General features: G+C 38.6%; 1 protein-coding gene across 49 annotated transcripts in view; it reads right to left on the bottom strand.

The window, feature by feature from the left end:
• The window catches only part of MBNL1 (muscleblind like splicing regulator 1), a 192,344-nt gene that overhangs the window by 90,053 nt on the left and 85,296 nt on the right, over window positions 1-16,995 (bottom strand). For 4 of the 49 annotated variants that reach the window (XM_044754451.2, XM_070493709.1, XM_070493714.1 and 1 more), the window contains exon 2: window positions 16,874-16,993. The exons of 43 other annotated variants lie outside the window; for them this stretch is intronic. In XM_044754451.2, coding sequence (XP_044610386.1) covers window positions 16,874-16,879 — 6 coding nt within the window. In that variant the 5' untranslated portion in view covers window positions 16,880-16,993. Of the gene's footprint in view, window positions 1-13,123; window positions 13,329-16,873; window positions 16,994-16,995 lie in introns of all 49 variants that reach the window. 2 more of the 49 variants (XM_070493719.1, XM_070493718.1) reach the window with 1 other exon arrangement.

Genomic DNA, 16,995 nt, shown 5'->3' with positions numbered 1-16,995 from the left:
TAATAAAAACACAAAAAAATGAATATATGAAAGTTGTCCTTGGCCACATTTCACTTCTTTAGATATATTGCCTCACCCTTCCATTTTTCTGTCTCTACTTATTTTGAAGAAAAATGAAACCAAATATTTTCAGGAGGAATAAAATCCAGTGCCTTACATTACAAACTTTATAGCTTTACATAGTTTAGAAATTTAACTAGATACAATATTTCACTTTCAGTATAATATTGAGTCTAAAACCACTAAAATAGTAGCCAGTTCATAATCTTTCTGTGTCTATGGAGCTCTCCTTTAAAAAAATGGATCACTGATCATTTATGTAAAAAGTAAAGAAAGTGGATTAGTAGTAACCATGAAACAAATACTAACATACTTACCATAAACAAGTAGTAACATACTTAGTATAAACAAATAGAAATATATTTACTACGGGTTTTCCAAATGGGAGGCAAGGATAGCTTTTCATTTTTAACTTTTGCTTAGAATTAGTTTTGCTAAGAAAGAATCAGAAAACATAATTCGACTATTCTACTCGTGGGATTTGTGCCCAGAGTGTGAATCAGACCACAGTTAGGACACAACCTAATCTTATTTGGCTGATATAAATAGTAGCACAAACCATAGCATTTAGCAACCATTTACTTCACAAAGTTTTGTCTTATCATAATTATTTTCTTTTTCAGTCAAAGTTTTCACTTTCTACAACGAATTATAGTTAAAATTTTCACCTGGCTTCAGAAGTACCCACTTATGAGATCTAAGTTATGTTTTGTTATGCATTTAACTTTCTTAACCAGGAAAATAAAAAAGTCTGATATAGTAACCTGTCCCATTCGTTTGAAGTTGAGGACTTGTTTTAGAAACAGCAATTGAGGTTCACACAGGCAGCTAATTAGCCTTCAGCCCTGCACTACGACGGACAGGCTGGGCTGCAAAACCTCTCTCCCCAAAGCACTGGCCTTTGGGGTTACTGAAAATACATGCGGGAATCACATGAAAAGGGAGCTTATTAAGCAACGTGTACAGGGGTACAACATGCCCCACTCTCACAAAACGTACAGTCAAGGTGCGACCATATGGCAAGCAAAGTTAAACTAAAGGACTTAAAAAGCAATACGCAAAGGAGTGTGAGCAGAAGGCAGCGAGCCACCCAGACAACAAGATGCAACTGAAGGTACAGAGGAGGTGACGTGAAGGAGAGGGCTCTCACTGGCTGAGCATCTTCTCCTTTAATCTGACTCGGGAAGTGTTTGGTTCATCTTCCTCTCTAAGGTCAACCTCTCTACCCACTCTGTTGACCCCTTCTCAACTTCTCTACTTTATAGTGTGCTCCATCATCCCTGCTTCCACCCATCTTCCTTCTTCTCTCCACTTACTCTCGTACCTTCCCTTAATGGAAATTACAACCTCCTCTCTTCCGCAACAATCTTCTCTGCTGAATTCTCCAGCGGACACCCACTTCTCTTCTTTTTATTACTGAATTTCTTTACAGGGCTGTCTAAACTTGTTGAGTCCTCATACATATCTTGCAACTTACTAGTGACTCATCTTCCTGGAATCAGGTTTGCAGTGAGGACTCTGTGTGTTCTCTCCCAATTCTGATCAACGGCTTTCTCCAAGGTCACTAGCATCCTTTTAACTGTCAGAGTCAGTGTCCTCATATCATTTCTGGTCCTCTCAGCAGGACTGAGCACCATTAACTACTTCCTTCTTTTCTCTTTTGCCTTTCTTGATAATGCTCCATTCTCCTTTTCCTACTATTTATTAATCTGCTTGTTCTCTGCCACTTTCTTTGATTTTTCTCCTTTCTGACGGCTGATTAGAGAGAGATGCACTGAGATGTCTTTATCTCCTTCTTCTTACTGTACATCCTCTCTCTGAATATGACACAGCACTGTCAGTTCTATGAGAATGCCTTTGAGATAATTTTACTGCAAATCCAAGCATCCTCAACCACATCAATTACGCGATCCTGCTTATTCTCCCTAAAAAGAAAGAACACAGCAATTCTAACACCTACATTTCTTATCTTGGCAAATGGCAATGCCCCATCCCTAATCACCCACACTATAAACCTTGAGGTCATTTTCAGCTACAGATTTCCTACAGATTGAGAAATGAGTGATTTAAATAGTCGCATAATGCAAAACACTTACTGTGCCCACTTTTTAAGTAGTACTTTTTTCCCCAAAGCATCACAGCAATTTTCCTGAAATACCTTTGAGTGGGCTATGTGATTTTATCGTTCAAGATGGACTATTATAAAAAATAGGAACTAAATAATTTCCTATTATCAGGATGACTAATAGATTAGTCAGAAATGATATTCAGCTTTTCTAGTTCACTGGTTTCCTTTAGGCTTTGTAGAAATAGTAAAACCTTTCTACAGTAAAGCTCAGATAAAATCGGAAGCTAGTGTTTTGATAAACTGTTCATTCAGAAGTCCAAATTTCCATTTTTTTGTTTTGTTTTTTAACCTGTCACAGATATAATGTTACATTCTGCTACTGATTTATGAAATAGTAGGCAATAAGTTGCCAGTTCTAGTCACTGAATAAAGCCACTGATGTTTGCATTTTTCTTAAATGTTATATGCTTTTTTTAAACTATGAAACAAGACACTGCAGGTAACACTTGTCAAAAACTAGCTCTATAAATTGGTACCAAGATAGATAAATGCAGCAGCTAGAAATAATTACACAGTAACCCCTGCAGAACTGTTACTTGAGCATTTTCAAATATCTAAAGAGTGTGTTTACACAGCACTCTATTTAGTACCTGGGACACATTCCCGCGGAGTGAGCCCCAGGAGACGGCCAGGACTGAGCGGATGGGAGCTGGCTTCTCTGGCAGCAAAGGCTGTCTTCCTTTCTCTTCAAAGTCCCACCTCAGTTTATTGCTGCAACCAGTCTTTCTGTTCCCATGCTGTAATAATGTTTACTATGCTCTCCATAACGTCCTGAGACTTCCAGAAAGCCTTAATTTCATACTGATATTTAACCCGGTTCCTCACCCCTTTGCTCCAGCAGGTAAAAACCTGCCATGATAATGGCAAGCCCAGGGTTGTTTTTCCACAGCAAAGACATCCAATACATTTATGGGTGTTGCCGCTGCTGCTTAAATGTTTAAAAATATATAATGTGTGGTGTTCCTTTAACAACAATTACCATCAAAACTAACTGAAAATAGGATAGAAAAACACACCAAATTTTTCTAAACCACTGTAATTCTCTAAATCCATTTCCTTCTTTTTTATCTAGGATGTGATTTCATGAGCCAATGTTTATTTTTAGACTAGTCCTAACTGCCCTCTGCTTATGATTTGTGTTTTCTCATCTACCGATTCCTCCAAGCTCTATAAATTTAGAGTAATTCAATCTATACAAACAACATCTTATAACACAAAAGGTTCTCAACCTACTGTAACAATTCCCCATTCCAACAGGAGAACATGAGGAATTTCACTCAATTTTTTCAATGAATGCTTTGCAATACTTTAAAATGAGTATTATTTCCTAAAAATAAAAAACAGGAAGAATGTGTTACCACTAAGCTTATCCATTCAGTCATGTACTCAATCACTCTTTGATTTTCACTAACACATACTCATTTATTCAATAAACACACGTTGGCTTATCCAGCTGCTTGAAGAAATAATGCACTTTGTTGATACAGCAAATTCTATATTCTCTAGTGTTTGTTAAAAATACATTTGCTCCTTAAAGGCAGATGCTTGTTTTCTGTACCTTATCTTTCTTCCCATGATGTTCACTTTCTCTCTTGTGAAATTCTTTTGGGCAACAAAAATCAATCTCAAAATTGTAGAATAAATTTTAAATATGATCTTGATTTTTACAATTTATACTTATCTTGAGGAAAAGAAGAGTTTAGACTCTTTTCTCCTACTCCACTATTCTTCTAAAGAGATTAAAATTTACACTATCAATTATATTATAAAAACAACAATTATACTTTCAATTTTAGTGATCATGAGAGCAACATACAAGTGTGTCATTAGTGGGCAGGACTCAGGAAAAGATTTACTTTTCTCAGAATACTTTTAGATTTGCATTTCTATTGCGTTTCAGATAAATTAATTAGTTCACAAACAAGGCGAAGCTGAGCTTATGAAAGGTGCTGTGCTGTGCATTCTTCCTATGAGATTTCATTTGGTCCAGGAGGCAAAATGGTGGGCATGCTTCCAAAGACACGCGACACACAGAGTAACATGGGGATTAAACAGGGACCCGTCACAACAGAGTAATGGACCCGAAGTCCAGGGCTTTGTCCATGGTCTTCTTACCTGATCTTTAGTCTCCTTTGTTGTAAAGCTCCTGGCTTCCATTAAAAAAAAAAATGCCAAAAACACTACGAACCCTAAGTGGACAGTGGTCTCATTCCATAAGAATTGGTATACTTGAGTTACAGCCAGAAAATGGCCAATTCGAAGACTTAAACATGAGATCTAACCTTCAAATATTTTTGAAATGGACAATTATAACTTAGAAATAATTAAGGAATAATTTTAACTCAACGTGAGATTCTGTTATTGAAAATAAAATGTCGATTCAATTAGTATTTTTTAAATGATTAACTTTCTTTTTCACTCTGTTACTTTTCAACCCAGTAAAGATGTTTGAAAATGATTTTGTCAAACAACACATAGCAACGGAGATTGGATTGGTGGTTACCATAGGGGAAGGGGGAAAGGGGGAAGTGAGAGGGCAACAGGGGTGATTAGGCTCACTTGTGAGGGGATGGACCATAGTTTTTGGGTGGTGAACATGATGTAATCTACACAGAATTCGAAATATATTACGATGTACATCTGAAAGCTATATAATGTTATAATCCAATGTTACTGCAATAAAATAAAAATAATTTTGTTCTATAATGAAACCAAAATCAAACTTTCCTCTGAGTTGAGATGTCCTTTTCTCAGGGGTCTAGTTCCATGCAGCAATGCTAATATAGCACAGGTAGAAACTCTCTGTTATAGGAGAGTGTATTAAATGCTCATTTGAAAATATGTCAACACAGTTCCAAAATTATAACTAACTACCTAAAAGAAAGTATAAGCTTGACCCCTCCATCCTGGACTCTGAAAATACAATATAGACAATGTGTTTTCTTAAGTCAAAGTGATTTTGCTGAGAGATGCAGTGTGGGGCCTCGGACAGGGGTCTCCTCCACTGCTGTGATAACTGGATGTCAGAGGTCTCCAGCCCAGTCAGGAATCACTAAAATAGCCCCCGAAACCTCCATTATTTCAGTGTTTTTAATCGGAGGTGCTCAGGACTTTCCTCTAGGGCAACCTTCGCTTTTTGCTGTAGATGATAACGGTCGCTTTAATGGTCCTCCCGACCTTGTAAAACATAACTGCAGGACCACATTTTCCTAACTTCAAAAAAGTGATTACAACGTCTAATAGAAAACGAAATGGGAATTATCCCAGGAAAATGTGGTCATCCTGGACAGCAGGGCTATTCTGTACATCAGGGTTATTCTGCAAAATGATAACTCTCACGTTAACCCCCGTAAAATAAACTCTTCTCAGGAAAATGACGGAACAATATGGAGAAAATGAACAAGAAAGGAAGAAGAACAATAAAAGTTTTTAAAAATAATGAATGTGGCTTATTTTTGTGAAAGGTGTGAATATTTTTTTAAAGTAAGGAAAGAATAGTTTAAATAGATATTGGTAGAAATTTCTGACATGAGACACTGACAGGCAGAACTGACGTGGATCATCTGAGGAAGCTCCTCCCAGCTTTCCAGAGGGACGCCTGCAAACACCCCTGCCCAAGGACGCAACTTCGGATCATTTCTGTTTTAAGGTTAGCTCCCTTCCCTGAATCATCCTTAAGTTTTTCTAAGATTTGGACCCCATCCTACCATATGAATTTGACCTCTGACATTTGACCTCTTGGCTAGGAAGCACCCTGACTTTCCATTTTACCTTTTTCTAAGCCTGTCAGTTCCCATCAGCCCCACCTCATAAAACAGGAGGCTAACTAACCACTTCTGTGAGAAGCAGGCATAAAACAAAAGGCACAGCAAGACAATAACAACAGCCTACTGAATACCTAGCGTACGCCAGGCACCGCTCTAAATGTTTTATTATTTATTCATTAATCGTTTCATTTATGGTTTATTAACAATCTAATTGCTTATTAATTTATTAATTAATGGCTTATTAATCTGTTTAATCCTCAAAATAGTCCTATAGCTCTATTACTAACCCCATTATAAAGATTAGCTATCTGAAGCTCAGAGAGGTCTAATAACTCACCCAAAGATGCACCAACAGTAGTAGGTGGCAGAGCTGGGGTCTGAGCCCATGCTATGTGACTCCAGAGCAGACGCTCTTAACCACCAGGCTACACTAGTATGTTTGCCATTCTACTCAGAAAGGGTGTGCAAGTTATCAGTCTCTGCACATTATGTCTAATGTGTTGTACACACACATATTTATATACATAATGGTTTAACTCTACAGCCATCCATCTCAATAAAAACAGGTTTTTAAAAATATTTGTTTAGCGTGTTCCCTGTGGAAAACTTCTTTTTTTTCTAATTGAAAGATTCTTTTAAAAATTCACACATCAAAGGCCAACTGCCAGGTAGGAAAACAAGACTGGGGATGAGCACAAACACCGCTCACTCTGTCTACACCATTTTCTCTCTCAGCATTGACACTGTATTTCTGTAGACAAAATTCTCCGTTGGAAGAGATCCCATGGCTTTTATTTGTACCGCTGCCTCTTATGTTTTTAAAAGGGGAAAACAGAACAGACTAAACTGCAAAGAACATGTCCAGGGCGAGGGCTGGAGGAGAAGGGCGAGTCCTCCGGTCATCTAAGCGACCGCACATGTGAGGGGTTTTACTGTGAGTTCAGCTTCCGTTAGTCAGCACGCACTGCTTCAATGACATCTCAGACTTACTACCTATTAAAAGTCTCATGATGAACTGCCAGAACAAACTAAAAGCAGCCATTAAGAAATAAGAAACAGGAAAAAACCCAGCACTGCAGTGTTTTGTCACACAGATAGGATGCTAGACCCACGTACAATTCAGAGATGCACAGCCATAGATGCAAACGATTAAACAGAATTATAGAGAGTTAACATCATGCAATTCCTGTTCTAGAGTAAGTGTCTTAAGGTAAAAGCAAAAGCTTGTGTGTGTGTGTGTCTTTCCCTCTCTGGGCATGCTTGTGTCGACACAGAGTGGGAACGGCGGCGGGCGAGTGAGAGCACAGGCTTGCAGGCACAGTTGAAAACGACAGCAGAGGGACTCCCTTTCTACAAAACAAGATACACCTGTTAGTGATTATTTTTCCATTTTCAGACTCAATTTTGTTTACTTTCACATCCATGTGTGTTTTTTAAAGCAAAATTTTAAAAACGTGTGATAAGTTAGCACGTGATTTAAGAATCTGTTCTTGAGATCCCCTGGAAAGTTCCAACTATCGTAATATAACAGAAGCACTACTCTAACATGTGGTCTTTTTCAAATTAAAGAGACACAAGTGCTCATGGAAACATTTGGTTTGATTTTAACTCTTAGCTGAAATTTCTAAGCAACTGTCTTCCAGGTGCCAGCACAGAAGATCCTGGGTTTGGATACAGGGCGCTAACATTTCTGGCCCAGGACCTAGAATCCTCGCTTGGATTACCTAAAAACACCGTTATGGCAATTTAAGCATCAATGTAAACTGTTAGGTTTGACACTAAGCACACTTAATTTTCTTTGTTCTTTTTAATGTGTTCTATGTTTTTAATATAGACTTTGATTGAAAGATGCTTTCATCTTATTTTGGGGAATACACATCAAAAGAGTAGTAAGACTTAAAATTAAAAAAAAACTGAACGTTTCACCAATCGTCCTGCACAAATGTTTCAGCTTTAAGAATTACACCCTGACTTCCCACGTCATCTGCACAAGCTCCTCACTTTATGCTCATATGTTACAAATTATAATTTTATAATGTTACATATTAAAACCATATTTTGATAACTTCTTCATATAAGTGTATATACATCAATGACATATTTACAGATACATTCTTCCTCAAGTCTCTAGTACCAAAATTGAGGTTTTAGTACCAGAAATATCATTTTTAACTATATGAAAAAAGAATGTAAATGGATTCCAACAGCTTTCGATTCTTTAAATTTGTCCTCTGCTTGAAAAGTTTTATAAACAATTTGGAATACTTTTTTCCTACATTCATCAATCAGGCTACACTGACCATTTCAGTTCTGCCAGGTCCCTAACGCAGTCATGACAAAAATCACGTAGGTTCAGTTCCCTAGCCGACCCCTACGGTCTGCCTTAACCCTTCCCTTCCACCCCTGTGCAACCGCCCCCGCCCCCACCAGGGAGGCCCAGGGTGTCCTATGCTTCCAGCACTGCAGCCTTGTTTTCTGATGCCTTTGGTGGCCACGATTTCCTTAAAGGAGTTCTTCTGTCCCATTTCTGGAACTTAAATTCTATTATTTAATTATCAAATGTGCATTGAGTGCCCACTCTTTCCCCGACCCTCTCCAAGGCATTGCAAATAAGTAAAATAAACCTCCCTGATCTCAAGGAGTCGAGAATCTAGTCAGGGAGGGCAGACACTTCAGCAGCAAGAATTTAAGAAATCCCTCCTGTCAGGCTGACCCCTGACACTCAACGCAGCCCAGGCTGACTCACTCTCGAGGACCTGAGCCCCAGCTGCTGGTTTGGGCTCTGGTTCAAAAGAGAAAGAACACAAGAACGAGAACCCTACCATCTGCTTACCCAGGGCTATTCCCATCAAGTGGTGACCTCGATGCCAGCCACTGACGTCAGCCCAGACAAGAGGTCCACCTGCCTTCCTGATGGTACAACCACCCATATTTAGGTCAGTTCTGACCTTTGACGCCTTTTTCCCCCCTTTCGCCATTGGCTTGCCCCTGAGGTAGAATGGCTGTGACAGAGAAAGCATAGAGATTCTTGGAGAACGGAAGTTTATCTAATTACCAGGATCCTAGCCATCTCTAAAACTCTATGGGTTTCTGATTTTCACAAACCATGTGTTTCATTCTGTGAACATAATGTATTTTTTAAAGAAATGTTTGTATGTCTACCAATTATTAATAAAAGTCATTTACTGGAGCTTTTTTAATTTATATCACATACTGCCCACAGTAACCCAATAGAATAGATACTGTTATTGGCTTCATACACCATAGATAAAGAACCCTGGATGGGTTACATAACTTGCCTAACATCACACAGTTTGTATGTAGGCAATGGGGCTGGGACTCCAATCCTTGGAAGCCCTTCTCCTAGAGTTTCCCCTAAATCATTTAACCTCTCCTGTCAGCATACACAACATCATGATTTATTCATCACAAAAGGATGAGAGGCAGTGCCAGAGTGCAGAGGGCATGAGTTTGTGCTATGGATCCGTGGCTGGGGCTGCTCCCTGTGGAAAGTGTGTATGTGTGTGTGTGTTCTTGTTTCGTCTAGTTTTCCAGTCAGACAGGCTTGGGTCTGACCTTGGGAAGATTACGTAACATCATCAGCCACTTACCGGCTACTTTCTGCATGCTCGTCACTGTGCTAAGTGCTTGGTACACACTGTCTCATTAAATTAAACTAAATCTTCATAAAAACCCCGACAAGGAGATGATATTATTCATATTCAAGAGTGGGTGGGACTACCACTGAGAGGGGATAAGTAACCTCTCCAAGGTCGAATAACCAGTGAGTGAGCGTCAGCCCAGACGGGGTCGGAGGTTTGGGCACATGCACCGTGATGGCACCCGGCCATAGAAAGGGTGGAGACTGAATTTGGAAACCAGCACTCACTGCCAGGGGTTACAACTAACAAGGACCTCCACGGCAGGCCCCTGCAGCCATACGCCCCGGGTTTGAATCCTTGTGTCCAGTTGTGCCATCTTGGGCAGGTTATTCAACTTCTCTCGGCCTCAGCTGCCTCATTTGCAAGGGTAAAATAATAACACTACAAACCTCCAGGCGTTTTTGTGAAGAATAGATGAGATAATTATTGTAATGGGACTGGAAGTAGTAGGTAATCAATAAATTATAATTAACTAAAGAGATCATTTTAATTTTGAATAATTCTGATTCAGCAAGCCTTTATTTCCACACAACAAAATAATGAACACGAATATTTTATTTTTGAAGTGTAAAACTCCCCTAAAAGTATAAAAATGTCAGCATCCTGTCTCATTCCTAGAACTGTCCTCTAATTTTGGTTGCTTTGAGCAAGTGCAGATCTGGCTCTTCTTTCTTTCCTACATGGATACATCTAATGAGACTGGGAGCCTTTATTTACTTGTCACAACAAAGAAAATATATCAAAAAAATATATCACATATTTGACATTTCCCAATATCTATTGTAAATATTCTGCTCATATCCCACCAGTCTGGACAGCTCTCAGACTCTCCAAGAATGGACAAGGAATAGATGGGAAAGAGGAAACAGCGGGAAATGAGTTTTACGAGTTGACTGACGGCAGAAACACTCAGAGGTCACTATGATTGGGATGAAGACCTTATTTTGAGAACTAGCCTAAGACTTCTAAGACCCTCAGAGAATAAGTACTTCGCATTTTTTCTGATGTGTTACAAATTCCTATTCCAAAAGTACCCCAACTATTTTTCAAATTGAACTTCCTAAAAAGAGAATTCAGAATTTACATTCTTGGTTTTGCACACATTTTTCACCTAGGTCCATTTTGGATCTTGAGTCCACCTTGGACATCATGCAAGGGGGCTGGATTACAATCATACCTCCCAAAGAATCACATTACAAAGGAGCCCGAGCATGGTCCTATTAAATGATGGTAGATATCCAACAAAGTCAGGGAAAATTTAGAGTTCGAAGTAATAATTCTAAGTCAGCCAAGCAGAAATCATTTAATTAATAAATATATCAAATAATTTCACACAAATATAATTATCGTAGCACAGGGAATGTGCATTCTTCCCACTTCCAAGATGCCACAAATAAACAGGTATCTTTAAAGATGCAAGCTGAGGAATTCTTCAATTTTGGAAACAGTGGAGGTCAATTAAAAATTTTTGCTTAGAAACAGAAAGTGAACTGCTCATATATGCACATAGGTCTAATCTTTTTAATTTTAAGAAGTTAAATTTTCAGAAAATTGCCATATTTACAAGATAGTAAACTGAAATAAATAGCAGTGCATAGAGGCAAGTGACCAGATTAGAATTCAGTGACTTGGATGCTGATCTTGGGTCTGGGCTTAAGAAATTGTGAATTTTCAGTCCTCTGTTTTCTTATCTGTAAAAGGGTCATTCTATTATCTATTCAACAGATTTTCTATTCAGATAGTTGCTAGGATCTGTATGACAACACTATTTTAGGATATCATGTACCTTTTCTCTATGCCCTAAAAGAGCAATCACGAGACTAAATATTACTGTATTATGTCCTGCTTATGTGAAGTTACTTTGTCCATAAAACATTAAATACAACAAATACCGTTAATTCACTATGTTCCATTAAAAATATTTTTAAGTAATTTTAAAGTTTCAAAGTAATTTAATAAATGCCCACAAGTTCACTCCATATTAATATTTAATTAAATCATTTAAAAATTATATATATATATACACATACATATTTTCTGTTTCATTTCTTGTCCCAGTGAAATGTAAGAATTCTAGATAAATAAAAAAGGGAAAATGCACTCTAAATGCCAACTGGAGAACAATGCAAACTCCTAGCTTCAGACTGTGCCATGCATTTTCAAAAATTTTAAGCTCATTATAAATGTTAAGAATTAAAGCATTAAAATCTCCCTTCTCTGTTTCTACATATGAAATCACTCAGTTTAAAGCACCAGAAAAACTTCAAAACATTCTATTTACATGTACTTTGAGGTCTAGAGGGGATAAAACTTGGATATTTCCAAGTTGAAGATATTTCAGTTTTAAAAATAAGCATCGTAAATAAGCACTATCAAAGATAAATCTTAGTTTTCATTTTGTACGGCTATTAGTAAACATTCTTCTTTTTCATTTTTAAAATCTCAGTTACATTTTTGCTTATTGACATGAAAGAGTTTCAAGGTGACAGCAAACAGCGTTGACTCCAACTGCAGGGAATCAATTAAGAGATTAAATCCGTATTGAAAAGAGAACAAAGGGGAAAAAAAAGAAGGCATGAATTGATTGGAAGGCCACCAAAGATCTCATACAGAAGAGGTGTTTTAATACCACTTCACAGACTCATGCCTGCGAATGGAGGCAGGGGAGAGAGTAAAGGGTATGAATGAAGAACAGCTGTCACAGAGGCAATGATGCTGGAGAGATGCCCTGTGCTGAGTCACTCCCAGATGCTGCTGGTGTTCCCTCCCAGCCTCCTCCGTGCACAGAAGACCCCACAGACGTCCTTCATCCAGGTTATTTAAGCCCATGTGGAATGATTTTTTCCCCCAAAAACAGGGGCAGAGAGTAATCTCCTTTTTTAAAAACCTGAAAATAAAGCCCTAAAAGATAATAGCCCGCTACATTTAGAATGCCAATCGGTCACTGTTGACAAAGGACTATAAGGTACCCTAGCAGTACCACGAGAGGAGCTGCTCTTCCTGCTCCTTTTGAATTAATTATGGACTTAAGAATTTGATTTTTAAAAATTTGAGGATACATTCATTTAGTATTTCTGGTTTTGAACATTAACAGAGAGGTAAATAAAATACAGGCATTTGGAAAAATAAAGAATTTCTATTTCATTTTTAACTGTTTTGTTTCTCAATTTTTGTCTTACCAGATACACAATGCAGATCGTGAAAAAGAAGAAAGGGCTACGTCCTAGATTCCAATTCAAAGAATGGAAAAAATATTTTCAAAAAAATCTACTCAATGCCAAGTTTAATATAAATAAAGTAGAATAAAAATGTGAGTATCACACCAAATTTCTAAAAGATACGTTTTCAATAAGTAGCGTCACCACTTCAAAACTCCTATTTTGGCTCTATCACCAAACCCAGCGTTCCCCAAGGACACTCTTCAGCTATTAGTCTACGGTAAGCCCAGGGCTGCAGGGGGTTTTTTTGGCTTCTAGAAGAGCTACCTGGAGAAATCGGAATCTTACCTTTCCATATCTTCTGGAGAGGTTTCCTGGTGCTTTGGAAAGTCCTGAGGTCTAGGTCAAACAGCCAGTCTCTTGCTCCCAGGTCTTAGGGGCTTGGAGAAATTCCAACACCTGCTGCTACCACTGAGTGTGGAGGCCAGGAGAGCTTCAGGGTTTCGACAGCAGGCTCGCTGAGGCACAGCCAAAGCTTGGCAAGCCTTAACAACTGAAAGCAAGTGTAGAGAGCAACGTGGTACCCAGCACGGGCTCAATCGTAGCAGCAGGGGGAGGAATGTTCCCGCCCTCCAAGGGTTTAGAGGCAGCCATCAAGGAACCCAAGGGTCTGTCAGTGGACAGGGCGGAGGAGGTGGAGAGACATCCGCGCAGCGCGAGACCCTGGGGGAACCAGCAGAGCCCAGCTACTGCTTGGAAAGAATCACCCCAATACCCCAACAGGACACAAGAAGCAGTGGGGAAATGCAACACGGCACGCAGGACAGGCCAACCTCGCGCCCCATGAGAAAGCCAGAAACACAGCTGAGGAGGGGCTGGAGCCCAGGTCTAGAGAGGAAAGGAAGGGAGACATATTACAGTGTGCCTGCTGTACGGAGGTTAAGATCTGATACGTGACATCACACCCCTAAATCCTGTCATCATAACACTTACATTAACGGAGGGAAACTTACAAACATAGAAAGTCACAGGGAGCTGATACCCAAGCCCACAGAGGTTAAAGGGCAAAGTTGTCCATTAGTGGAGGAGAAAACGGAAAGATAGAGAAGGTTAAACTCAGCTGATTTTTAAACTGAAAAACAATTTAATTTGCTTTTGAAACACAACACACATTTATCAAATACGTCACTTTCTATTGTGATCAGATGAGGGAGACAGAAGGAGTTCAATAAGAGAAGAAAAAATGAAGAAAAAGACGCAAGTGAACCAAGTGCTCAGAGATAAGAAGAGGGAGAGACAGAAGAAAGGGGGAAAAGAGAAGAGGAGCAAGAAGGGAAAGTGTGATTAACTGGGCAGGTTTCAACGCGCTGCCGGACAAACTGCTCACTAAGATTCTCCTGAACCTGGGCTTCAGAACATCAGGTTTTCAGTGGAGATGCTCCCAGCTTGTCAACCACTATTCACAGCTTTTCAGCTGCTCACAAGCCCTCAGGACGACATCTCAAGGAGCCCACTGAATATTAAATATTAAACAGCTACAAGAGACAGACCCTAAGACAATTTTGCTTTAATGAGCTGGACAGAATCAAGTCAGAGACTAAATATAAACTCTGCCGAACTTTAATCATCCCTCACATGTATCAAAATAAAACTGATCAGGCTCATTAGGAACTGTCACTTTTTCAAGACTAGAATCAAATTAAGCATGCATAGTATTTTATACTTGTGTTAGAACTAAATGAGAAGAAACTCTACCGCCCAACAGCAGGTATGTGTGTGTACCTCTTGACTTCCGGTATTTACTTATATATATTTTTAAATCCAAGTTAAGGAAAACAGTAATAATAATCTATTTTATTTGGTGTCAAATAATCTTGTCCTGGGTAAGGTTGCTTTCCATCCCTAACCTCCAACAGGGAAAAATACACAAACACACACACAATGTTAATAAGATGCAATAAAAGCAGTTCTTGCTCAGGAAAACTCACTGATGTCCAGTAAGTCACTAAGGGTCAGGCATTTTTATAAAATGAAATAACCTTATACTAGAAAATACAAAGGGCTGCCTAGGCAGCTAGTATTTTAAATTCGAGAGAACTGGGATTTTATAAGGCAAGAGGGTAAGGCATCTGAATTTCCCTTTAAAAATACTTTCATTGTATAAACAGTGCCTAAGTTTCCATGTTGGTTTAAACTAAAACTTTATTTTTTAAAACATAATAAGGTCAATACAACAGGTTTAGATAAGCAAAGACTGAATGATCCCCTACAGAAGGAACTACATGGAGGTTGACTTTTTTTAATGTAACAGTCTGACTTCAAATAAAATATAAAAAATCAATCACAGTTTGTTTTTCTGACCTGTGTTCTCAATCCCACTCATGAAAATTAGTTTCAACAATCTAAAGAACAAAAACTAAAACAAAAAAAACCACCGTGGATGAGAAGACAAGAAAGTGAATAAGCATTGCCAGTGTGAAATTGTGGAGTCCATCCACTTACAAAGCCCTTCAGATGATATGGTATGGAAGGATTATTTTCAGTGGAAATAGAAAAGTCAGTACTGGCTTTTAAAAAATAAACATATTGCTACTAAAGTATCTTACTAAAGGAGTAAGATTGGGTCCTCTAAACCAGTGTTTCCCTGTTGTGAAGCATCACAGGGAGAAATTTTTGACAAATGTGCTCACAATTGTCCCCCTGCAGCTAGTTAGCCTAGCAACATACTAGGCACTCGATAAATGTTTATTGGCTGAACAGTGGTGCCATGTGTGAAATGGAACTCCTCAAAAAGCGTGTGTGTGTGTCAGGGTGTGGGGGGGTATTGTCAAATAAAGTTCTTAAAAGTTAAAATAAAATTAAATAAAAACCTCTATTACGACACTATAAATTCCTGAACTTAACTGCCTGCTTTTTTTATGGAATACCTATTAACATTAACTATTCTAGGAAAATTTGGTCTACACCTCTATGAAAAACAGTATTTCTATTTCTTCCAATCTTTTCATGAAAGACACAGGTAAACTATTAATTGGCACATATTCACGTCTGTCACGGATTATAAGGTGGAAAAGATATATATGTATTTCAAACCACACAGTAGGCTTTGTCAAAAAGGGCCTCTACGTTGGAGACAGAAAATTTTAGAGTAAGAAAATTTTAGAGTGAGAAAAATTGAGATAGCTCATTCAGATTATTCACTTTACTTATAAAGAAACTTGCTCAAGGAGCCAGCCCATTGGTGGAGCGGTTAACTTCCTGCGCTCCACTTCGGCAGCCTGGAGTTCACCGGTTCAGATCCCAGGGTGCAGACCTATGCACTGTTTACCAAGCCATACCGTGGCAAGTGTCCCACATATAAAAACAGAGGAAGATGGGCACAAATGTTAGCTTAGGGCCAATCTTCCTCAGCAAAAAGAGGAGGATTGGTGGTAGATATTAGCTCAGCGCTAATATTCCTCAATAAAAAAAAAAAGAAAAGAAACTTGCTCAAGGAAACTACCTTGTACTGGTACATAAATACATTAGCAAAGAAGTTTTTTATTGCATATGTCAAAATTCATCCTGTGCAACTATCTAATATAATCAATATCTTACTAATTTGCTTATAGAATTATCTTGAATTGAAAAGAATATTCCTGGCAAGACTTATACATATAAATAATTTCTTAATTTAAAATCCTATACTTTACTGTAGTGCAAAAAGGAGGTGCTCATTTAGAATTGAAAGGAGGAATAATTGCTTTCATATACTAGAAAGTCTTTTTTTTAATCATTGTGGGTACAAGAGTAAAGATTAAGTAGTGACTAAGAAATGACCTGGGAAACTATGCTCCACATGCTATGGTACCTAACAAACTTCAGGGCTAGGACCTTCAAGTACTACAGCTGGGAATAAACATGAACTTTATCTGTGGAACATAAACAGGATCACAGATGAGGTCACTAGGGTTAAATCTATGATTTCTCCCTAAAAGAGCATTCTGACGTTCAGAACATCAGAGGCCGTTTTCCCATGGATGCCATCTCAGCCCTCGACAGAGCAGCCTGCCCAAAGACAGCTCAGTGAACTAGCTCCCCACGTGCTTAGTCACTCACCAGCATCCATTAGCCAACTCCATGCTTTATCTTCAATAGATAAGATACGGCTTCTTCTTGCCATGGTGCCATGAAAAGGTTCCAGAAGGTTCCCCTTAAACAACATTTCCTGAGTGGCTGCT

This window comes from Equus asinus, chromosome 21, assembly GCF_041296235.1.
Source record: "Equus asinus isolate D_3611 breed Donkey chromosome 21, EquAss-T2T_v2, whole genome shotgun sequence".
Lineage (NCBI taxonomy): Eukaryota > Metazoa > Chordata > Mammalia > Perissodactyla > Equidae > Equus > Equus asinus.
Note: the sequence above shows the minus strand (reverse complement) of the source record. Positions and strands in the feature narration are given on the sequence as shown.